This window comes from Macaca thibetana, chromosome 10, assembly GCF_024542745.1.
Source record: "Macaca thibetana thibetana isolate TM-01 chromosome 10, ASM2454274v1, whole genome shotgun sequence".
NCBI classification, from domain to species: Eukaryota; Metazoa; Chordata; class Mammalia; order Primates; family Cercopithecidae; genus Macaca; species Macaca thibetana.
In genome coordinates, this window is record NC_065587.1 from 92,413,584 (window position 1) to 92,437,704 (window position 24,121).

General features: G+C 48.7%; 1 protein-coding gene across 2 annotated transcripts; it reads right to left on the minus strand.

The window, feature by feature from the left end:
• Window positions 1-1,337: 1,337 nt before the first annotated feature.
• On the minus strand, window positions 1,338-22,480 carry LOC126929318 (cystatin-SA). 2 transcript variants are annotated; one of them, XM_050745528.1, is made up of 4 exons: window positions 22,265-22,480; window positions 4,475-4,734; window positions 2,791-2,904; window positions 1,338-1,675 (listed from the first exon to the last, which is right to left on the minus strand). In XM_050745528.1, the coding sequence occupies exons 2-4, from the start codon at window positions 4,700-4,702 to the stop codon at window positions 1,592-1,594; spliced, it is 426 nt and encodes a 141-aa protein (XP_050601485.1). In that variant the 5' UTR covers window positions 4,703-4,734; window positions 22,265-22,480; the 3' UTR covers window positions 1,338-1,591. The 2 variants fall into 2 exon arrangements, with proteins under 2 accessions (XP_050601485.1, XP_050601484.1); XM_050745527.1 differs by lacking the exon at window positions 22,265-22,480 and having other exon boundaries at window positions 4,475-4,795.
• Between the last annotated feature and the right edge of the window lie 1,641 nt (window positions 22,481-24,121).

Below are 24,121 nucleotides of genomic sequence, written 5' to 3' on the forward strand. Positions count from 1 at the left end.
CACCCCCCACACACCCCCCGACACCGGGTGAGGCCCAGACTCAAATCTCCCCAGCTCACGACCTCCTGGGCGCTGCTTCACCTTCTTCAACCCAAAACCTTGGTTAACTCCTGTGGGGGTGGAGAGGAAATGAAGCAGATGCTCCCCACTCTCCCTGCCAGACCATCCTCCTCCTGGCTTTCTATGTGCGGCACATGGGGTGTGGGCCTCAGAGCTGTTTGGGCAGTTTCCCCTTTGTCATTTCTCCCTCAGTCTTCATGGCAGCCACCTTTGGGCAACGCAGCTCTAGGCACCGAAGACAGTTGAGAGCCCTTCCCCAGAGGCACCTGCCCTGAGGGCTGCACCCCTCTGCCCAGAAATAGCAAAGGGAAGGGCCGTGCAGGGTGGGCTAGGTCTTAGGACTGTAGCCTCTTCTTTGGAGCGCAACTAACCACTTTTCTGAAGAATGGTTTTGACACTAAGGTGATGTTATTTATTAATTAAAACATCCTTTTTGAAAACAACAAGTATCCACTGCATGTCACTTCCATTCGTGTTTTAACTTCTCCATCCCTACAAAGAAGCCCGACCTGAGTACTTGTTTTAAATCCAAGTCCAGAGAAAGGGCGGCTGGATGTGAACATGTAAAACTCTTCTAGGGCACAGCTTCCTAGCCTAGGACACAACCTCCCAGCCTGGGGCACACCCTCCCAGGATGGATGACAGCAGGCACTGCTTTCTCTGGGTGATACGCCCGTCTTTCATCTGGTTGGCATTTTTCCCAATCAATTATACACACACACACACACACACACACACACACACACACACACACTTTTGGACTTTGTTTCTATGTAGGGGCCTAAAGTCTCTTGTGGAAAGAACCACACATCCATTGCTATCTAGTTAGTGTCTAGGGGATTTGATGAGAGCAGCTCAGTCCCTGGAGTCTGCTCAACTCTGGAAGCACAGATGGAATCTATGGCCTGGCAAGCTCCACCGAGGCCTGGCCCCTGCCTGAGGACACAGCCAGTCCCCTCCTCCTGCTCTGACCAGGAGCTCAGACCACAGCAGCCCAGCTTCCCGGGCCAGCAGCCTGGGCCCCCTCCTCTCCCTGGTCCCCTCACCAAGGGCTGCTGCAGCTGAAGGCCTGGGTTCCCAGTCCCTGGCTGCTCTCTCCCTGTTCTGAAGCTCAGGTCTCCGAAAGTGGCAGCAGCTCCCCTGACAGACTTACTGTGGCTGCATCTGCTCCCAGGTACTCCTCTGATCCCGCACCAGCAGGACAAGGAAGCTTCATAAAGGAACTGCAGAAACCCTGCCTGTGTGCACATCCCCAGACAGCCAAGAACTTAGAGGGAGCCGATGCTACTGTTTTATTGCAGGAGATGGGGGCGTGTGCACCGCACACCAGGGCTATAAGAAGCAAAAAGGAAGGAGGGAGGGCGGAGCCCCCTGCTGAGCAACAAAGGCCTCCTGCTCCCTTCTCTGTCTTTCTCCTGGCGCAGGCGCATGGGGAGACCTCCCCCAGGGTGGAGGCCACCAGTCCAAGGGTGGGAGCACTACAGGGGGTGGGAGTAGGAGGCGGTTGGTGTGACTGGCCTGGCACAGATCCCTAGGCTTCTTGACACCTGGAATTCACCAGGGACATTTTGTCCTCCCAGGGAACTTCATAGATCTGGAAAGAGCACAACTGTTTCTGTGAAAGGGAAGAGAGAGGGCCAATCAGTGTGGGTTACAGTTAAAGGGGAAGACGCCCAGGCATGAGATGTCGGAGCCTGGGTGAGGAAGACGGAGGTGAGACACTGGGCCCACACCCACCCCTGCTGAGTCCCAGAGCACCGAACTAGAATGAATAGTGACTGTTCCATCGCCCCTCCCAAGGCTCCAAGTCACCAGGTAGCATTGGTCCCTCACCCCAGCCTGCAGGGTTTCTGTCCCAGCACAGCCCTTTGAGGAGCAGCCCGTGCAAGGCCTCTGGAGCCCCAAGGGTGCAGGGCAGGGGGTGGCGACTCGCTTCCCCCAGCTCCTTCCGCCTCCAGCATCCAGGCCAGCACTAAGAGGGGCCAGAGGGAAGAGCCCAGGGCAGGGCAACTCCCCCTCAAAGAGCTGAGGCCGGGGCAAGGGTGACAAGGGGAGTGCGGCTCTCCCCTGAGTGGAGACTTCACAAGAACCAGCAGGTCCTTGGAGAGGCTGGTGTTGGGTGAGCGGGGCAGGTCCAGGGCTACGCAGCTAACAGGCCTCTAGGTCCCACTAATCTGCTTAGTGTGGCTGTGGCTGCAGGCAAGTGCCTGAGGCTGGGATTAGACAGAGCCCCTTCTCCCTGCCCAGCACCCAGCCCAGCAGCTGCTTATTCCTGTTTGACAGGCAACACCCCAAAGAAGGCAGAGTTGACCTCTCAGTAACCATGCCCAAGCTAAAGCCTTCCCAGCAAATAAAATACATCACCCCCCTCCCTCACCACCCCATCTACACACACATAGGCAACTATGTAAACTCACTTGGACCCCTCATCCTCATGGATCTACGTACAAACCCCCATACTGCTCCCACGCATCCACACAGGGTCACACATCTCCCTTAAACCTCCCTGCACACACTGACACATGTGTGTACACACGTGCACCTTTCCTCATGCACACCTGCATGCACACACCCCCAAGTACGTGAACATGTACACATTCATGCATACATGGCTCCCCACACGCCCACCTGCACACATACACACCCTCCAAACATGGGTAGGGCAGAGGCTGACACATACACACTCCTCTGCAGTGCATGACTGGCCTGGGACCCGCATCAGGAACGTACCTTCTGCAGTTCTGGCTGTTCATGGAAGGCACAGGTGTCCAAGTTGGGCTGGGACTTGGTACATGTTGTTCGGCCCAACTCTACATCAAGGAAGTAATTCATTCCGGCCACGACCTACACACATGAGAAAACAGGACGCACGGACAGCGCTCCCCATCAGTTTCATGCACGCACAGCACTTCACTGTGGCTGAGTCACTGGACTTGCTTGGGGCTTGGTGAGATGCCCATATGTCACCACAAGGCACACAAGTCCCCTCTTCCTGTCAGCCGGCAGTGTGCTGGGCCTCATGCCTGCTCTTAAACATTGTTTTCTCTGTGCTGGGTAAAAGGATTCATTGAATTCTGCTACCTGGGGCTCAGGGGCAAAGGAACACTAAATCTTTTCTAGGAAGGCTGTCATCTGATGACAACATTTCAGCTAACTTCAGAAAATCTCATTCCCTCCATTTAACCTAGATTTATTCCTTCATTTAAGAGTAGGAAATGAGGTGCTTCACACACAGAGATGCTTTGGCTCAATGGGGCCTCCCGGATGCCACCATTTTAGGTGTGAGATTCGAGCTACTTTTCTAAAGTCAGCAGCACACCTGCGTGTCTTACAATTGCAGACTAGAACTGAACCCTTTCCCTGCACGGGGTCTGTCCCAGACACAACGTGGCAGAGCTGTGGAGAAACCTGGGATGAGGCACTCTGAGACCAGGGTGCTAGACATTGCCGCTTGGAACCAGGAGGAACTGCTGAGATCCCTCGAGTATCAGTTTATCCATATATAAAATAGGCTTCCGGGCCAGATGGTCTGCAGTACCCTGTGCTTCACTCCAAGTTATTGTCATGCTTGAAAGGGAGGTGCAGGCCAGCGGGGACCACTGCACCAGGCAGTGCACCTTGTGTGCAGGGTGAGGGCCCCAGCTGACAGCTGCAGGAGGAGAAATGGGGCTGGTCTGGATTCCTTTGAATTTCTGAGAGGAGATGGAGGAGCTCCAAAGCCTGTGTCACTATTTGCTGCTCTGCCATGGGATGCACATCAAGCTGGGCCCAGTAGCCCTTCAAAGCTCCCTCCTGACCTGACCCCATCCAATGCTCTGTTGGGTGACTGGTGTCCTGATCTGGCTGAGGTCTAACTCTGCATCAGCTCGTAGAGGCAGGCTCAGGCATGCTCCACCCCAGCAGGGACTCAGCTGCCCTGGGCTGTAGGGGGTGGTCATCGAAACCGAGGGTGAAGGCTGCTAGCCCTAAGGGGTTGTGCCCAGGGCCGTGACTTGGGGAGGGAAGCAGGGCTCTGCAGAACAGGGAGCCAGGTTCCCATGTGGCCCCTGCCAACAGGACTCAGGGAAAAGGATAAGTCTCATGGCCTGGGTCTCATCCTGAGCAGCATCAAGCCCACCCAGAGTCAGCACAGTCTCCACCCACACCTGCTGGACCCTGGGAAATGGCACGGTCGTGGCACAGACACAGCGGCTCCTGCAGGTTAAAGGAGGCTGAGGGGACAGACAGTGGCTGCAGGGCATGGCCGGGGAGCGTCCTAGGGCATGAAGGCCATCAGGGGAGAGTCAGGGAAAGCTGAAAGAGTCTGAGCATTAGATTATGAATGTGTCAATGTTGATTTGCTGGGAATGCTCTTGGGAGTTGCGCGACAAACCAGGCTGGAACTCAGGACCTCTCGGGCGGGGGCAGCACCCACCTGCTCTCTGGCTCGCAGCACCCGCAGTGGGCGTCTGTAGTACTCATCTTCGGTGGCCTTGTTGTACTCGCTGACGGCGAAGTGAAGGGCATGCTGTACCCGCTCATCATTGAGGTCTGCGTCATAGATGCCACCTGGGATCACCCTATCCTCCTCCTCGGGGCTCCAGGCCTGGGACCCAGCCAGGGCGGCCAGCAGGAGCAGCAGGGTGCACAGGGGCTGGGCCATGGGCTCCTCAGAGGCAGAGCACAGAGCTGGAGCTGCAGGAGAGGTGAGAGCCTGAGGTGGGGAGCCCAGACCAGCAGGCAGCTGTGCATTTATCCTGCTTTGGCAGCCCAGCCCCACCCCCTCCATGCCACGCCCCTGATTCCTCCTCCTCTCTCTGCCCATCTCCTGTTTCTCCATCTCTCTTTTCACTCCCCCGCCACCACAAGCTCCCACCCTGCCTAAGTTCCCCCGGCCCCTCCCAGGCCTCCTCCTCCGTATCTCCCTCCTCCCCACTCCTGTCCTCACTATAGCCTCCCGGAGCCATGCCTCTCTTCCCTGGTGCTCCCAAGCTTGAGTCACTGGCGTCTCCACAGAGGTGACACTGCTCCTTTGACACTGCTCTATGAAAGCAATGTGACCTCCTGTTTATTCAGAAAAGGGAAAAATACAGGGTTTGGCCTTTGGGGTCTTCAGATATCGGGGGCATCCAGGAGCCCTTGGTCACAGTCTCTGAATCTCTGGAGCAGGGAGGTTATTTCAGAAGGTTCCAGACCCTGTCCACACCCTACTATGGAGAATATCTTTGCCAAATGTAAGGGAATTAACCTGTTTGGAAAAGGTCACTGGGTTCTCTTTTCATAACTCATTATTCAGTAAACCAACCTGTCACCAGTTACTCCCTGTGCCAGGAGGTCTAGGAGTTGAAGACGGAACCTGGATGATGAGCCATAGAGGTGACGCTGCAGAGCTGCTGCCCAACAGAGATGTGACATGAACCCAGGAGCAACTGAAAATTTCTCGTAGATGCATTTTAAAAGATAAGAATAAATGGGTGAAAGTAATGTTTAAAATATTTACTTAACCTAATATAGCCACAAGATTATTTCAGCTAATGGGAACAATTATTAATGAGATAGTTTATGTGGTTTTTTTTGTTTTGTTTTGTTTTGTAAATCTTTGAAATTCCCTGTGTATTTTTTACGCTTAGCCCAGGAGTCACTTTGGACTGGCCCCATTTCAAGTGTCTGGTGGCACATGTGGCTGGTGGCTATGGAACTGCACAGTCCATTCCTACGCAGTGTGTGTAGGGGATGGTAGGTTATGATCAACAATTAGGATTAGGGAGTTATACTCACTTTGTTGAAAGTGAAATATTACAGGGGCTAGAGAGAGACCAGTGGACCCTGGTCAGGGAGGTATCTACGAGACCGGAGAGGTTGAGAAGCCCCAGGCAGCAGGGAACAGCCAGTGCAAAGGCCCTGAGGTGGGGTTGGGCATGTCTGCTCCAGGAAAAGGAAGCTCCTGGAGGGGGTGTGAGCAGGGAAGGGAACGACCTGGATTCTCATGGTAACTGTGGGTGGGGCCGGGTGGAAGGTACACAGAGACCCCTGGCAGGCAGTGGGGGTGTTAGGAGAGGGAGCTGCAGGCGCAGGGTGAATGTGGGAGTCCACGGGCCTCTCTTGCTTCTCTCCTAGGGAGCTATGCTTCAGGCTCCTTTCCTCTGCGCACTGCTTGGAAGACTCACCTGATATTTTAAAAATTGCCTTGAAGGAGGTAGAATTTACATACAACAAAATGCCTAATAGTATGTGCTCCACATGGAGGATTTCATAAATGCATATACCTGTGTTACCACTTTGTCCAGACCTGTGACATCTGCCTTGCCCCAGACGGTATACTCCCGCCTCTGCAGCTCACCCTCATGCCCACCCTCCCCTGGAATTCCCCATCCGGCCCTGTAGACTCCTTTGTCACCAGTCCTTGAGCTTCCCAGGAATGGAGTCCTATAGAGCGAGCCTGGGTGTGTCTTCGTCCTTTGCTCATCGTGGCTTTCCAGGGGCCCCTGAGTTACTTCATTACCAGGACTGTGAGTTCTCCTTCTCCCCACACTGAGAGGACCTGATCAGCAGGGTGCCCTGTGGGGTGACAAAGTCCCCAGCTCGGGATGCTGCGGGCCTGGGCTGGAAAGTGACTCCAGGAGTGGGGAGGGTGGAAGGAGGCTCTGAACAGACAGCTGTTCCCTTTGTTGTCTCAACCCCACCCTCCACGCCTGAAGGTGACCCTGTGGCAAATGCCCTTATGGTGAGGTGGCAGCTTGGCCAGAAACACCAGGAAACGCTGGGCCTTTGCAGGGCACCCAGAGGACTCTCCTGGGAGTGGTCGAGGTGAGTGTTGGCCAGAATCAGCCCAGACCTGCTGTGATCCTGGGGCTCAGCCATGGTTGGGGCTGGATCAGCAGGAACCCGACAGCGGGAACAGTATTACTCTTGGGTGCTCGTGTTCAGTATTAGGACAGGGGACCTTGTTACCCAAGGCCCAGTGACCATCTCACTCCACTGTGAGTCCAGCATCAGAAAAGCAATGCAGCCCAGCAGATAGAGCAGGTGGCCCAGGGATGGTGGTTACTGCTGGGTGAGGGAGGGAAGGTCTTCAAACAGGGCTGCACATATGCCTCCTAGTTAGACAGGACATGGGGAGAGATTCCCAGAGAGGGAAAGAGAGGGCAGCCCCTGGCCAGGTGCTTGTGAGCAGAATGGTCATCTCCAAATGGTAGGAGTTAGTTCTCCTCTGTGGCTCCCACTTTCTCAGGAGAGCTGGGAGTCCAGACTCAGGAAGACATGCTGTGCAGAGGGTAAGCTGAATGTCAAGCAATCCTGTATTTTTTTTTTTTAAATCAGTGGAAGGGAGATGCAGGTAACCCAAATAGCGAGAATGTGCTGGTGGGTGGAGTGTGAGGGAGGGAGGCCAGAGGGCTGACCTGTACCCCATATGTGATGACACCACCAGTGGTCATCTGTCAGGATACTGGCCGGCACTGCCTGGAGGGTCAGCTGTCCTGATGCAGCAACCTCTCTAATCCCAGTAGGAAAGATACCAGTGTAGGTTGCTCTTAGGAGTAGGTACAAGTGCGATGTCCAGTAAGGAGTGATAGGAAGTGGCAGATTAGGGTAGCTGGCCAGCTGCTCCAGATGTTTGATGACCGTAGGCAAATGTTGTGTCTGTCGTGCATCTGGAGAAAGAGGCTACTTTGTAAAGCATAGTGTCTGGGAGTTCAGACCAGCAGAGATGAGCAGACTTCAGCAGCGATGTATCAACACGTTTGAAAATGATGGAGTAGCCAGGTGTGGTGGTGCACCTGTAATCCTAGCTAATTAGGAGGGTGAGTCAGGAAGATTCCTTGAGTCCAGGAGTTCCATTCCAGCCTGTGAAACAGTGAAACCCCCATCTCAAAACAATGACAGAACACTTTGTTCCCTGACTTCTATAGTCCACAGTTTTAAGGACACACTAGGAGGGGGCCAGATAGCAACCATGGACTGAGGAACAAGCCTGGGGCCTCCAGCTCCCATGTAACCTGGAGGAGTCCAGCTGCCCAGGAGGGGGCATGTTTTCCTTCTGCCACGTGACGAAAGAGAAAGCTGTGTTCCCCTAGGCTGCTGTGGGTGACTACTGATCCGATCATCTGAATTAGCAGGATGAGAAATTAGGTGAGTGGCAGAGGTTCTCTGTAATAAATGACCAGTAATAAGTGAACGCTAAACAACACTATAATAAACAAATGACCAAGCGCAGAAAGCATCACCTAAAGGTGCAAGTGGTGAGGACAAGCTGGCCAAGAGTTGAGATTCTACACATCTGGGTTTTGAGCAACTAACACTTTGGCCTATGGTAGGAGCTGAGACTGAGCAGCCACAGGATTTGGTGGCTTCTCAAATGGGAAGCCCAGGAGCCCCCTTTATGGAATGCCTGGAATTCTCTGGGGTCAAGCTCCTCTCGTTCACACTCCATCGCTCCTTCTTTTCTCCTTCTCCTCAAACATGGTGAGCACATGGATGTTCTAAACTGTGAGCCAATGTCGGTAACACATTTGGCTTCCACATCATTAGGAAGCTGTGATACTCATGGGGAAGCCAGCTGGTAGCTCCCGCAAGGAAAGGTGACAGGGCAGAGCCCAGTGCCTGAGGTCCTATTGTTTTGCACTCCATGGAGAGAAAGAGAATCCTTCTCAGGCACCAGTAGGTGAACAGTATTCGTGGTTTTGGAATGCAAGTTAACATTTATTTTTCAAAAAGAGTATTTGTCAGTGCAGATTCAGTGACTGAAGAACTACATAGGAGTGGAGGGGAGTAGAGGCGGCCTCCGGGATCTCGGGCGGCTGGCTGCTGCAGGCAGGGATCCGTCTGACTCCCTGGGCTGCAGCCTGCAGGGGCCTGGACCCGAGGAAAACAGATGACTCTGAGGAGGTGAGTAATCTCCTTGACATCGCTGAGTGGTCAGATTTTCTTATCCTGTTTGGGTCACTGTTGGCACTTCCCTGTCACTGTTTGTGTAACCTTAAACATCAATTCCTTTAGCAAAGTGCAGTGACGGTGGAGAGTGGTTCCTGTTCCTGCTTGGAATCCTGCTAAACTCAATCACTGAGTGCTGGAGCTGGGGCCAGAGGCCATCAGGACAGCCCTGCCCTTCCTGTGACCCTGCCTGCTCTCTCCTCCTGTCACAGAGGAGCTGGATCCAGCGACAAGACTCACCTTGACCAAACCTTAGTTAGGCTCCTCTGAGCCTTCATCTCCCCTAGTCCTCAACCCTAGTCCCCAGCCCCTACCTCCTGTTCTTGCGAGGGCTGCATTGCCCAGTTTTAGGAAAGAATCCTGCTAAGTCAGTTTAGAAAGAATCTCCCCACCCTTCTAATCTGATCACTCTCAACATCTGATCAAGTTCTTCATTCCTTAACTTTGATGTCTAAGGCTTTGTCCTGCCTTTAGCAACAATATTGTTAGGTCAGTTTATCCAGAAACTCCTACCTTTGTTGTCTCTGCTTAGTAATTCCCATCTATTAACCCCACCACCCTGATCCTTGGCTGTAAATCCCACTTCACCTTGTATTGAGAGTTGAGCTCATTCTCCATCTCATTGTGAGAGTCTTTACACCTATTGCAATAGTCTTGAATCATCTCTACCCAGCTCAGACTTCAAGCAGTGAAGCTGCACATCCTCTTGCCCATAATGTCATCACTGGACATCCTGCAGGCTCCAACAATTCAGCATGTCCAGTGTTACAATCATTTTGGCCCACACCCCTGCCTCCCATCGTGTATCCCCAGTTTAGTTAATAGCCACACTATTCTCCATGGTTCTGCCCAGAGATGTAGTTGTGACCACCAGCAAGTTATTAAATCTCCCAGTGCTTCAGTCTTGCCATTTTAAAAACAGGAATACCATGATTCCCAGTATCCATGAGTTATTTATGACAATGGGCTGTGTAGTAAGGTGCTGCATGACCTCATTGGCCTATGGCATCGACCAGTTATTTTGCTCACATCTGCAGTCCGGTTGGGAGTCACTGACCTGGGATGGGATTGTCTGGGCTGGCTCTGGTCCACATCTGTCATCCTTCTCCAGGGACCAACGGCTGACATTTTTCATATTCTCATATGCCAAGAGCAGTGCACAAGAAGGCAAGCTGAATTGCACGAAAGTATTTCAAGCTTCTGGTTACTTCACACCTGCAACTCTCCCTTGGCTAAAGCAAGTCACACGGCCAGCCCCAAGGGAAGTGGTCGAGAAGTACACTCTGCCACGGAGGGTAGAGGACAGGGAGTGAGTATTTAGAAAGATAATCTAATATGCCCCAATAATGTACCACACTGACTCATAGGGGTGTCAGGGAAATCTAATGAAATGCTTGTGAAGAGCTTGCTCCAGTGCCTGGCATATCTATATTTCTAGCTATCAATCTGCCAATTAATCTAACCTCCTAAGTAATCTGGCTATCTAGGTGTAAAAGGAAAATAAATCTCAGGACCCCTAAATCATTTAGCCAAAAGGAAAAGTCAAGCTGGGAACTGCATCGGGAAAACCTGACTCTCATTCTATTCCCAAATAAGGTAGCTACAAAGATTTAAAAACTACATCCTCCCTCACAATTTGCCCACAAGGAAATTCCTTGTGGAGAAAGGACGGACAGAACTCAAAGTCATCCCTCTGTTCACATGAGATCGTGAGATAAATGCATTATCTGATTGCTTCCTTTGCCCTGTTGTTTCACTAAATATTGTAAATCACTTATTCAGTTAAAGGTTAATCAGAAACTCAAAAGAATGAAACCATTTGTCTTTTATCTACCTATGACCTGGATGCCCCCTCCCAACTTCCAGTTGTCCTGCCTTTCCAGACCGAACCAATGTATATCTAATATATGCTGATTGATGTCTCATGACTATCTAAAATGTATAAAACAAGCTGTAACCCGAACACCTTGGATGCATGTAATCAGGGCTTCCTGAGGCTGTGTCATGGGAGTGTCCTTAACCTTGGAAAAATAAACATTCTAAATTGATGGAGACCTGTCTCAGATACTCTTGGTTTACAAATGGAATCTATCTATTTACCTATCAGAATTATTTAATCTATCCATCTATGTATCCATCCATCGTGTTTCCTGCTTATTTCTCATTGTTCACTAACCAATAAAAACTGAAGTCCTGTGACATTCTGTTACCTGTATTTCCAGTGTGTCCTCCACACTGCCACAGCTATGAGAACGCTCACGGCTGTCTTGTGACTGTCCAATCTTTGAGGAATCTTCACTGTACTCTATGCCTCCACTCCTGTGCTGTTCTACTCACTGCCACAAATCAGATTCTGATCCTTGGCTCACAGCCCTCCATGGCTTCCAAGTGTCCTTAAATTGAAACTCGGAAGAGTACTTGGCATCTAAACTTCTCCCTGCCTGTCCCTGCCCTCCCTGGTGCATCCTGCAGGCAGGTGAGCTCTGGCTTGGCCTTTGGGGTGAGAGTTTGGACTGTTCTGCCTCTGCAAATTTCTTTGCAATCCCGAGTGCACATGGTCCCAGACCTATTTAAGATCTTTTGAAAGGCTGTTCCTCTGGGGGCAGCTTGATGGGTTTGATAGTTCTAGTGCTATGAAAAGAGGATGGAAACTGGTGAGAAGGCAGATGGAGAGCATGAAATGTAGGCTGTATTCAGAAAGATAGGGCTGGGCTCCACATGTCCCATGGCTGTTGCAGACACCAGCAGAAACCACAGTCTATGGAGGAGGAATTTCCCCCTTTCTGGACCCCACATAGGGTGGACTGTGGGCCTCTGCTCGGAGGGTTGTTCAGAGCATCCTGTACACACCAGTTACCTGTTGCTGCATCAGAAGCCACCCCGAATCTTCCTGGCTGAAAGCAACATGATGTGTGGATTCTCATGACTCTGGAGCTATCTGCGGCTCTTCCGCTAGTCTTGTTGGGTTCACTAAGGGGCTGCATTCAGGTGGGGTAGGCTGGAAATGTGCTCAGTTGCAACAGTGGGCATTTCTTTCCAGGTGGTCTTTCATCTTAAAAGAAGGTGCGAGGATACTTTTACATGAAGACTAGTTCTAAGATCATTCTAGGAGCCCAGCGCCCAGGTGTGACCTGGCCCCAGTCAGACTCCCACCTTCTTAAGTCTCACTGTCCAAAGCAGGTCACATGGCCAAGCTCAGAGTCAGAGTGGGCGGGGCCTCACAGAGTTAGGGAGCTAGGCCTGGTGCATTGTGGGGCTTCTTGTGTCCACCTCCATTCCCTGCATGGAATCCAGGAGGCAGACGTGGGTTGGAGCAGTCCGATTTCAGAAAATGTATTTTTAAAAGACTGTGGTTTGAGTAAAATTAGTCTTCCCCTAATATCTGGATAGAGATGAGGTATCCCAGAGGAAGGTACTGAAGCTAGGAGTCAGGAGCTGTGTTTAACTTGCCCCTTCTCATTCATCATGGGATCTGGTGAAACCACCCTTTCCAGGTTGCCTTTGAAAGTTCTAAATATGGGTGGCCATTCCAAAATGGCTGAATAGGAACAGCACCTGTCTGCAGCTCCCAGCGTGATCAACACAGAAGACAGGTGATTTTTGCATTTCCAACTAAGGTACCTGGTTCATCTCATTGGGACTGGTTGGACAGTGGGTGCAGTGCAGGGAGGGCAAGCTGAAGCAGGGCAGGGCATAGCCTCACCTGGGAGACACAAGAGGTTGGGGGATTTCCCTTTCCTAGCCAAGGGAAGCTGTGACAGACTGTACTTGGAAAATTGGGACACTGTGACCCAAATACTGCACTTTTCCAATGGTCTTAGCAAATGGCACACCCAGAGATAATATCCCGTGCCTGGCTCAGTGGGTCCCATGCCACGGAGCCTTGCTCACTGCTGGCATAGCAGTCCAAGATTGAACTGCAAGGGAGCAGCCTCGCTGGGGGAAGGGCATCCGCGAACAAATTCGCAAAAGTACAAAAGCGAACAAATTCAAAAAGGTAGCAGAAAGCAAGAAATAACTAAGATCAGAGCAGAACTGAAGAAGATAGAGACACAAAAAACCCTTCAAAAAATCAATGAATCTAGGAGCTGGTTTTTTTGAAAAGATCACCAAAACTGTTAGACTGCTGGCAAGACTAATAAAGAAGAAAAGAGAGAAAATCAAATAGATGCAGTAAAAAATGGTAAAGGATTGTCACCACCGATCCCACAAAAATACAAACTACTACCAGAGAATACTACAAACACCTCTATGCAAATCAACTCGAAAATCTAGAAGAAATGAATAAATTCCTGGACACATACACCCTCCCAAGACTAAACCAGGAAGATGTTGAATCCCTGAGTAGACCAATAACAGGCTCTGAAATTGAGGCTATAATTAATAGCCTACCAACCAAAAAAAGTCCAGGACAAGACAGATTCACAGCTGAATTCTACCAGAGGTACAAAGAGGAGCTGGTACCATTCCTTCTGAAACTATTCCAATGAATAGAAAAAAAGGGACTCCTCCCTCACTCATTTTATGAGTCCAGCATCATCCTGATACCAAAGCCTGGCAGAGACACAGCAAAAAAAGAGAATTTTAGACCAATATCCCTGACGAACATCGATGCAAAAATCCTCAATAAAATACTGGCAAGCCAAATCCAGCAGCACATCAAAAAAGTTTTCCACCACGATTAAGTTGGCTTCATCCCTGGGATGCAAGGCTGGTTCAATGTACGCAAATAAACATAATCCATCACATAAACAGAACAAAAGACAAAAACCACATAATTATCTCAATAGATGCAGAAAAGGCCTTCAACAAAATTCAATAGCCCTTCATGCTAAAAACTCTCAATAAATTCGGTATTGATGGAACATATCTCAAAATAATAAGAGCTATTTATGACAAACCCACAGCCAGTATCACACTGAATGGGCAAAAATTGGAAGCATTCCCTTTGAAAACTGGCACAAGACAAGGATGCCTTCTCTCTCCACTCCCATTCAACATAGTGTTGGAAGTTCTGGCCAGGGCAATCAGGCAAGAGAAAGAAATAAAGGGTATTCAATTAGGAAATGAGGAAGTCAAATTGCCCTGTTTGCAGATGACATGATGGTATATTTAGAAAACCCCATCATCTCAGCCCAAAATCTCCGTAAGCTGATAAGCAACTTCAGCAAAGTCTCAGGATACAAAGTCAATGTGCAAAAATCACAAGCATTCCTATACACCAATAACAGACAAACAGAGAGCAAAATCATGAGTGACTGCCCATTCACAATTGCTACAAAAAGAATAAAATACCTAGGAATCCAACTTACAAGGGATTTGAAGGACCTCTTCAGGGAGAACTACAAACCACTGCTCAATGAAATAAAAGAGGACACAAACAAATGAAAGAACATTCCATGCTCGTGGGTAGGAAGAATCAATATCGTGAAAATGGCCATAGTGCCCAAGGCAATTTATAGATTCAATGCCATCCCCATCAAGCTACCAATGACTTTCTTCACAGAATTGGAAAAAACTATTTTAAAGTTCATATGGAACCAAAAAAGGGCCCGCATTGCCAAGACAATCCTAAGCCAACAGAACAAAGCTGGAGGCATTGTATTTACCTGTTGTCAAACTATACTACAAGGCTACAGTATCCAAAACAGTATGGTACTGGTATCAAAACAGATATATAGACCAAGGGAACAGAACAGAGGTCTCAGAAAATAACACCACACATCTACAGCCATCTGATCTTTGACAAACCTGACAAAACTAAACAATGGGGAAAGGATTCCCTATTTAATAAATGTTGCTGGGAAAACTGGCTAGCCATATGTAGAAAGCTGAAACTGGATCCCTTCCTTACACCTTATACAAAAATTAACTCAAGATGGATTAAAGACTTAAATGTAAGACCTAAAACAATCAAAATCCTAGAAGAAAACCTAGGCAATATCATTCAGGACATAGTCATGGGCAAAGACTTCATGACTAAAACACCAAAAGCAATGGCAACAAAACCCAAAATAGACAAATGAGATCTAATTAAACTAAAGAGCTTCTGCACAGCAAACAAACAAACAAACAAACAAACAACCAAAAAAAAAAAAAAAAAAAACAACTATCATCAGAGTGAACAGGCAACCTACAGAATGGGAGAAAAGTCTTGCAATCTACCCATCTGACAAAGGGCTAATGTCCAGAATCTACAAAGAACATAAACAAATTTACAAGAAAAAAACACAGAACTCTATCAAAAAGTGGGCAAAGCATATGAACAGACACTTCTCAAAAGAAGACATTTATGCATCCAACAGACACATGAGAAAATGCTCATCTTCACTGGTCATCAGAGAAAGGCAAATCAAAACCATAATGAGATACCATCTCACACCAGTTAGAATGGCAATCATGAAAAAAGAAACAAGAGATGCTGGAGAGGATGTGGATAAATAGGAATACTTTTACACTATTGGTGGTGGTGTAAATCAGTTCAACCATTGTGGAAGACAGTGTGGTAACTCCTCAAGGATCCAGAACTAGAAATACCATTTGACCCAGTGATCCCATTACTGGGTATATACCCAAAGGATTATAAATCATGCTACTTTAAAGGCACATGGACACATATGTTTATTGTGGCACTATTCACAATAGCAAAGACTTGGAACCAACTCAAATGTCCACCAATGATAGACTGGATTAAGGAAATGTGGCAAACATACACCATGGAATACTATGCAGCCATAAAAATGGATGAGTTCATGTCCTTTGTAGGGACATGGATGAAGCTGGAAACCATTATTCTCAGCAAACTATCCCAAGGACAGAAAACCAAACACCATCTGTTCTCACTCATAGGTGGGAGTTGAACAATGAGAACACATGGACACGGAGGGGAACATCACACACGGGGGTCTGTCAGAGGGTGGGGGAGTGGGGGAGGGATAACATTAGGAGAAATACCTAATGTAAATATCGACTTGATGGGTGCAGCAAACCAACGTGGCACATGTATACATATGTAACAAATCTGAATGTTGTGCACATGTACCCTAGAACTTAAAGTATAACAAAAATAAAAATAGAATTACCATTTGATTCAAATTCTACTTCTGGATATATACCCAAAAGAAGTGAAAGCAGGGATTCAAACCTAATATTTGCACATCCATGTCCACAGCCAAAAGGTGGAACCAACCCAAGAGTTTATTGATGGATGATGAGTGGATTTACAGAATGTACTATACACATACAACAGAATATTATTCAGCCTTATAAAGGAAGGATCTCCTGACATTTGCTGCAACATTAATGGACCTTGAAGACATTATGCTAAGTGAAATATGCCAGTCACAAAAAAAAAAAAAAAAAACACTGTCTGATTTCATGTATATGAGGTAACTCGAATAGTCAAATTCATAGTGACAGAAAGTAGAATGGTAGTTTCCATGGGCTGGGGGTAAGGATAATGGTAGTCATTGTTTAATGAGACAGAGCTTCAGTTTGGGAAGATGAAAATGCTCTTTAGATGGATGCTGGTGATGGCAGCTCAACAATGTGAATGTACTTAATGCCACTGAAGTATAAACTTAAAAATCGTTAAAATGGTAAGCTTTTTATTATGTATATTTTACCACCGAAAAACCCTTTACATTAAGCTAAATTACTTTTTCCTTCGGAGTATTTCTTGCATCTGTCACATCCTTTTCAGTAGTCACAGGCACGGAAGTCTCATTTTATGCCAGAAACAATTTCCTGAAGGGCAAGGTCATTACCCGTCACCAAGATTGGAACAGGCAGGGCCTTCTAGTGGAAACCATCAGGGTTTGGAGCACAGATTTACCCCCAGGCAACAGACCCTACTCTCTTCCTGCAGGATCCTGCTGAGCTGGGATCCAAAGGAGTCCCAGTGAGAGGCAGGGCCGGTGCTGGGCTCTTCTAATGAGAGGAGTGCTTTCAGTTCTCAGAAGCAACCACAGCTTGGGAGAGGCGAGGTACAGGCAGGATGCACTGATGGGCAGGTGGGCATGCAGTTTGTTGCCCTGCTAGGGATGCATTCATTGAATCAGAGGATCCTGGGTCAGGAGAGCTGAGAAAGACCTTTGGATCAACCCCCAGTGGTTACCGAAGGCCAGCCTGCAGAAGGCGCCATGGCTGTTCAAGATCTGGTTCCCAGGTCTCATTGCAGGCATTGAATTCATCAGGTAAGGCTTCAGAATTCATATGAACATCTACAGATTAAGCTCCCCAAGTGGCTTAGACGGGCAGCCAGATTTGAGTATTGTTGGTTCTCGCAAGGAAACACAAACAAGTCCATTGGAAGTATTAATAATTTAAAATTTGTAGTTGGAGGATTTAAGCTTGAGTCCTGTAGGGTTCTATGGTCTCTCTGTTGGCAAATAGCCTTTGGCCGTCTCTTCCAGGACCCAAGCCAACATGGAGACCAGCCGCACTTCCAGGAATTTGATACCCTTCTAAGTACACAGTAAAACCTAAAAGGCTCTGGGGCAGAGCGCACCTGACCCGGGGCTGAGTCTAGTGCTCTGAAGTTCCACCAAGGAGTCTTTGTTGTTTATGTTTTGCTTTTTTGGGGTGTGTGTGTGTGTGTACGCAAACCAGGGTGAGTAAGCATTGCTCTGAATTCAGTTTTTCTAAGCGATCTTACAATCTCATGAGAATGTGCAAGCCCTGTAGAAAAATATCCTGAAACAGAGCGGGGAACACAGAGATGGGGTACAGGCTGGGGAGCACTGCAGGCACATTCTACAGCCTAGAATTTGACTTCAAAGACTCTAGCCTTAAGCTCTTGAAATGTGTGGCAGTGGATGAAATATCCCCCATGATTATCTTAGACCATTTAATCTGGTAAACCTAAAAACAAGTGCCACAAATTACTTCCCACATGACCCACTGGATTTTTTGGGAGCTTTCCTCTCCTCCCATCCACTTCTCATCTGAGTGTCCGTGGTGGAGCACCCCTAAGGAGCAAGTACTCTCACCCTACCCAATCCTCCTACCCCTGGCCCCCAACCCATATCACCCTTTTGGGTGTGAAAGACTCTGAATTCAAAGCTAAAATAAAAAAGAAACATTATTTTATTATTATCAAAGTACTGTCTGCACATGATAGAAATTGCAGATGAGCTTAAGACAAAAATCCAAGTCTCCATCTGCTCCAAGCTTCTGTTTCAGTTCTCAGGAGCAGGTTGCTATGTTCTAGTTCTCCTGGCGTCTTACCTCACACCTTCTCTAGACCGTAGGCTTACCCACCAATAACTGCACTTGCCTTTTCACAGAATATGTGTCCGGCCTGTGATGTGGAAGATGGCAATTGACCCATCCACATATAACCCCACCTCCAATATTAGGCATTTAGATTTAAATATTGATATAGGTTATCTTTTGTCTTGAACCACTGTATGTGGATGTTGGAGAAACATATCCCAAATCTAATTCCTTAGCCTAAAATCACATAGATTGTGGTGAGGCTTAAGGTAGATATTAATGTGTCAAGAATCACTGATGTGTCTGGAAAAGTAAAGACAGTGGAAAATAGACTGAACCGGTTTTTGTCCCCCAAAAGGAAGTATTATCTCTCGCATGGGTTGAACTGCTTAAGGTTTCAAAATAAGTGCCAATGTTGGAGATTTGAGGTTGATCTCTAAATAACACTTATTGAAGAAGTGGAAAATTTGGCTGAATCAAAGGAAAACTATTGCAAGAGATCCAAAAGGACCCTGAATGGAATCAGTTCCAGGAGAAAGCCGCTGTTGTCCATGCCTGGACAACCACTAAAGAAGGCAGAAAGAACACGTTTGTCAAATTGGCCAAGTCTAAAGAGAATGTTTTCAAAGAAGTAGAGGTAAACATTGTCCAAGTGTCAAAATGAAAAGTATTGAGAACACTGTGATCAGTGTGTATGAAGTGGTCAGAGGCAGGACAGCCCCACATACCCTCTACAGAAAGGCTCACAGTGACAAGGGGCCATTGTGACAGAAATTAGAGTGGTTGGAATGAAAGGTTTTGAGGATCTCAGCTGATGATTACCTTTGGCGCATATCCCTGACTTTATGTTAAAATAAAACTTGCTCCCAATAGAGAAAAAGAGGAGCCCAGAGGCTGTTTTGACTTTAGAATGAGGACGGGGGATAGTGGGTCTTCTAACAGCAAACAGTCAAATTGTACTGTAAGAGGTCACACAATGTCACTGTATACGATCTCTCAGCTAAACTTGATCCAAAACCATAGGTGAGGAAAGGGGGCTTCGGAATGCTGACGTGCACCAGGTTTCCCAGCTGCAAGGCAGAACACAAGGACGTGAACCCAAGCATCTCAACACTTTCAAATGAAGCTTGGGAAAGTGAGTCTGGTTGTCAGAGCCTTTCGAAGAGACAATCATTATATTTAATTCTCCAGAAGAAACTCTCTTGAGTTCTGACCCCAACCTGACTTGGACCAAAAGTCTAAACTCAAAGCCAAACAGTAAAATGCAATTCCTTTTCTGTGCCTTGTCGACACTGTCCCAGACAGCCTGGTAATCACTGATGAGCCATGGAATCGTCTGCTCCTCTTTTTTGCCTGCCTACCCCTGGTGGGAGCTTGGACATTTGGGTCCCTCCGCAGCTCCTCTGCCATTTGCCTGCTGAGAAGGTTGTTATCAACAAGCCTGGCTTGTGAGGGATGCTCCCCCCAGAACTGGTGATGAGAATGAGCAGCACAAACACTGTCTCTGGAGGGCCTGGTCCTGCTGGGCCTCCTGCCAGTGCCTTCCATACATCTCCCCATTCATCTTCATGACAGCTCAGTGAAGGAGATACCACAAGAGTTCAACTGCACTGTTGTGGAAACAGAAGCTCACATGAAGTAGAATTGTGCCCCCAGGAAATGCAACTAGCAAAAGGTGCAAATGAGACCTGAACTCACGTGTGCCCAATTCCAAAGACCTCCTCAGCTACTGCTTTGCCTCCTTCCGTGGAGTCTGTAAACCATACAAGTCATCTAAAGACTCCAGCCTCTACAATTAGAGCCAATAATGGTACTATTTCCTTGCAATCAGTCAAGATCGCCCCATTTATCCTGTCTGCAGTTCTGCACTCCCACCTCTCAGTGATAGACATCTGGTTCCTCCCCTTACTCTTCAGGACAAGTGCTTGTCTGCATCAAAAAGGTAATTTCAGCTTCCTAGGAAGAAAAGCTGCCTGCAAGAACCAATCTCATATTTCCAAAGAATGAAGGAAGAGGGTGAGCTTGCAGGGTGAGGAGCTTGTGATAACAGTAGCATCAATAATCACGGCCAATACATGAAGCTTTTCTGAAAAGCTGGGATCCAAACTCAGACCATATGCCCAAACAGAGGATCTTAGCAGAGAGCAGCAGCCCGAGGATGGGAGGCTGTGGCAGAGTCAGGGGCTAGAACCAGGGAACAGACCCATCTATTCTAGCAGGCAGGGCCCAGGAAGTGTGCCTAGGCCTGGGATGTGCTCAATAATTTTTCTTCCTTTCCTGGCCAAGATCAAACAATGATTTTCTTAGCTCAGGCCTGTGCCTCCTTCATACAGCCAGTCCAATAGAAAAGAGACTCAAAGGCAGCCAGCCTTTTGGGGGAAAGGGACTACGATAGAAATGCTGTTGGAATCAGAGGGTGGAGAATGAGCTGCTCCATCATCAATGCTGGAAAAGCCAGCTGTGCACCTAGGCGGTGGGGGAGAGGATCGACCCTGGGATTCTGACCTCACACCACACACACTCAGCCACCGGTTGGATCGCACACCTAAGTGTGAAAAGTAAAAGAAAGGACATGGTGAAAGAGAACACAGAAGAGCATAGGAAAGGATTGTTAAACTGAAAAATACAAAAGCACATACCCTAAACAAAACATTGATACATTAAACTGTCTTCAATTTTTAAGAAAAATCTATATGGTGAAAGGAATCAGGCCGCACGTGGTGGCTCGTGCCTGTAATCCTAGCACTTTGGGAGGCGGAGGCGAGAGGATCACTTAAGCCCAGGAGTTCAAGACCAGCCTAAGCAACATAGTAAGACCCCCCACCCCCTCGTCTCAAAAAAGAAAAAAGAAAAGGAAATCATCAGCACAGCAGTCCCTAATAAAGCTGAAAGGAGACTATCTCATACGTCTGCAATTTTCTTTGTGGCCTACCCTAGAGAAGCTCTCACACAGGTGCACATGAAAACTGGGACAAAGGTGCCCGTTGCAACCCCAATTTAAGAGGAAACGAATGGAATCAACCCAGTGTAAAATCTAGTCAGTAGGGAATGCTTCAATTAACCACAGTCTGTTAGTTATCATCACAAGCACCTGACCCTACAAACTCCACCCTATTTCACCATTCCCAGTTAAATCAGGAAGGACTTAATTAACTACAGTCCATCAGGACAAGGTCCTGGAGTCAAGGAGGCAGTGAGGCTTGTAAGAATTCTAGCCATTGTCAGCATCATGAAAGAGAAAGCAACACCAGTTTACTTAAGCCACTGGTATTTGGAGTTTCTATGATGTTGAAACCTACATTTCACTTAGTGAAAGTGGAATTGTAGGCTGAGGCAGGAGGATCACTTGAGGCCAGTTCGAGACCAGCTTGGGAAACATAGTGAGACTCCATCTCTACAGAAATTTTTAAAAATAAAAAAGAAGTGGTATTATGACATTTTTGTATTCTTTTAAATTTAAATTAACTTAAAGTTTTTTGAAAACTAAAGTACTTAGGAAAGAAAACACTGGGCTGCGTTGGATGGGAGAGGATTCCGTTGGGAGCACAGCAGAAGCTTAGCAAACGCCCACTGAGGAGGGAAGGCAGGTGTGTCCGCAGAGGCCAGTGAACAGGAGGACTGCTGAGGGTGACTGAGGCAGCACTTCCTCTTCAGAGCAAAGCTCCCAGGCCCAGGGCAGCACCCCCGACCCAGCCAGGGTGAGGGACCAGCTGGACCCACAGGAGGGAGGAGAAACAGCCCAGGGGCCTTCCGATTTGCACGTGGTATGAGCCACCCCTGATTTAGGCCTCATATATTTAGTGGTAATGTTTGTATTTTTATTTCCCCTTTTGTCATTTTTAATTCAATTGTAATTTCTCTTTCTCAGTTTAAGTTTGCCATAGTCTCTATGAGATTAATTCGTTAGATTATCAAAACTCAAAGTCAGCTGAAGACAGCTAAGAAGAACCCCCCAGGTGGAAAAACTGGAGGAGGGGAGGGAGGAGCGGAGAGGGCCCTGGAATTCCCAGGCAGCCGCCCCCGCCCCTGCCCCCATGCCCAGAATTGCCCCTTTGATGACTGCTGTGACAGTACTCACTGGACCACCGTGCTCTGAGTCCGGGGCTCCTCCCTGCCCCTGCTGTCTTCCTTTGATCTCCTGGATGCCGCCTTGTTTTCCAGCACACGGAAACCCCCCGGAATGCTGGCTTGTCTGGGGAGTCTCCTTAGGAAATGCCAAGCAGGGAGAACAGGGAGTGTCCTGAGGATGTGATCCCGAAGCCCAGCAGGCGATCCGGAAACTGGCAGGCCCCACTGAGCCTGGCCCAGCTTGAAAGAGACAGTGAGCAAGGTAGCACAGGACCTTTAGAGCATGTGGCTGAGTAGGCTGGGCAGTGAGGGACAGGACTCAGACCCTTGGGAGAGCACTCAGCTGGACGGTCTGCGGGAGCTGGGGAGAGTGTCCTGTGTCCCGAAGAGTCACTGGGCTTCCCCTGGTCCGCCACCTCACCTTCAGCTTCACAGAAAAGGGCCAGTGGCTTGGTCCTGGTCATTGCCAGCATTCTCTAATCATCCAAAGGAACGAGTCCAGAAATACAGGACCTCGTTTCTGGATAAGCAGGTGCATTTCAGTAAGGAGTTACTGGGACCTTCCTATGAGACCACATGGGTGTTCGGTGCCAGTGCCAGCAACACAAACAGGGCACCGCACAAGTCCCGGTGGCCCCAGAGACAGACAGGCCAACGAGTGCCCAGGAAGAAGCTGAGTGAGACAGAACTCTTAAAAGGGGTCTCAGGAGAGAAAGCCTCCCAGACCTGAGACCTGGGGAGAGCCTCTCAGAGAGCTGTGAGCTGCGGCTGTGGGCTGGCCAGCCAGTCCCTCCGGGCCCTCCGGTTTCACTCTGGCCTCAGCAACATGTTGACATCTTTGGGGCTCCGCAGCCTGGAGCCCACATGTACTTCTCTTCACCTGGCTATGTCTTGATATTCCCGTCTCTCTCCACCTGGGAAGGGAGGCCATCCCAGGCCACTGGGGATTCAACTTGAAAATACACACTTGTAAGGGTCCATGGTGTCTGCACACCCGTGGTCTCACATCTGGGTGTGGGGATCCCCGTCCCTTTTGCACAGTGAGGACAGAGCTGGTGCCCAGGACCCTAAACCACTGCTCATGTAAGAGCGAGTGTGGACACTCCCTTTGGAGTGCATGTGGGTATCTGCCCTCAGAATGGTGGGGGACTCACTGGCGATTGGCAGGATGCCCCAAGTTCACCAGCCCCTGACCTTACAAGGTGAGAGTGACCTCCGTGGGCGTTGCAGGCCTCTCTCAGGACACTTGCAACCTATTCCAGGCATCAGGATTCTAGTTCTCACAGAATCTTACGGCCTGCTCATCCCAAAAACCAGGAAGGCATTTCTACCCTCACTGACACCCCCTTCCTACCCCCAAGTGCACCATCACTCTCCAGCTAAGAAACCGCCTTACTTACGCTTCAGCTGCAGTTCCAGCGAACTCAACGCCATCAGAGAAAGGATGCAGACACCTCGGGTGATGTTTTTGGCACATCTGGCTGCTTTCCTGGAATGGTCACATTGAGTTGCTGCTTCTTTGCACACAGGGTCTAGAAACAAATTCTTACTCTTTATCACCAGGCATGCTGTCCGAGCCTGTTCCCCATCCCGTGTTCCCCACAAAAACCATGCTCATCCCCTGACCTCCATGTCCCTCAAGCCAAGTTACTTCTTATTTGTGGTTTGGTCTGTATGCACCTCCCAGGAAGTATTCTGAGCCTGCAGCACTCAAAGTGTGGTTTCGAGACCGGGAACCCTCCATCCTCTGGAAGTTGGTGAGAAATGTAGCTTCCCTGGCCCTGCTCACAGCTACTGGGTCAGAATCTTCGGGTGGGGAAACTAGGAACTCGCTTTTTAACATGACTTCAGGGGATACTGGTTGCTT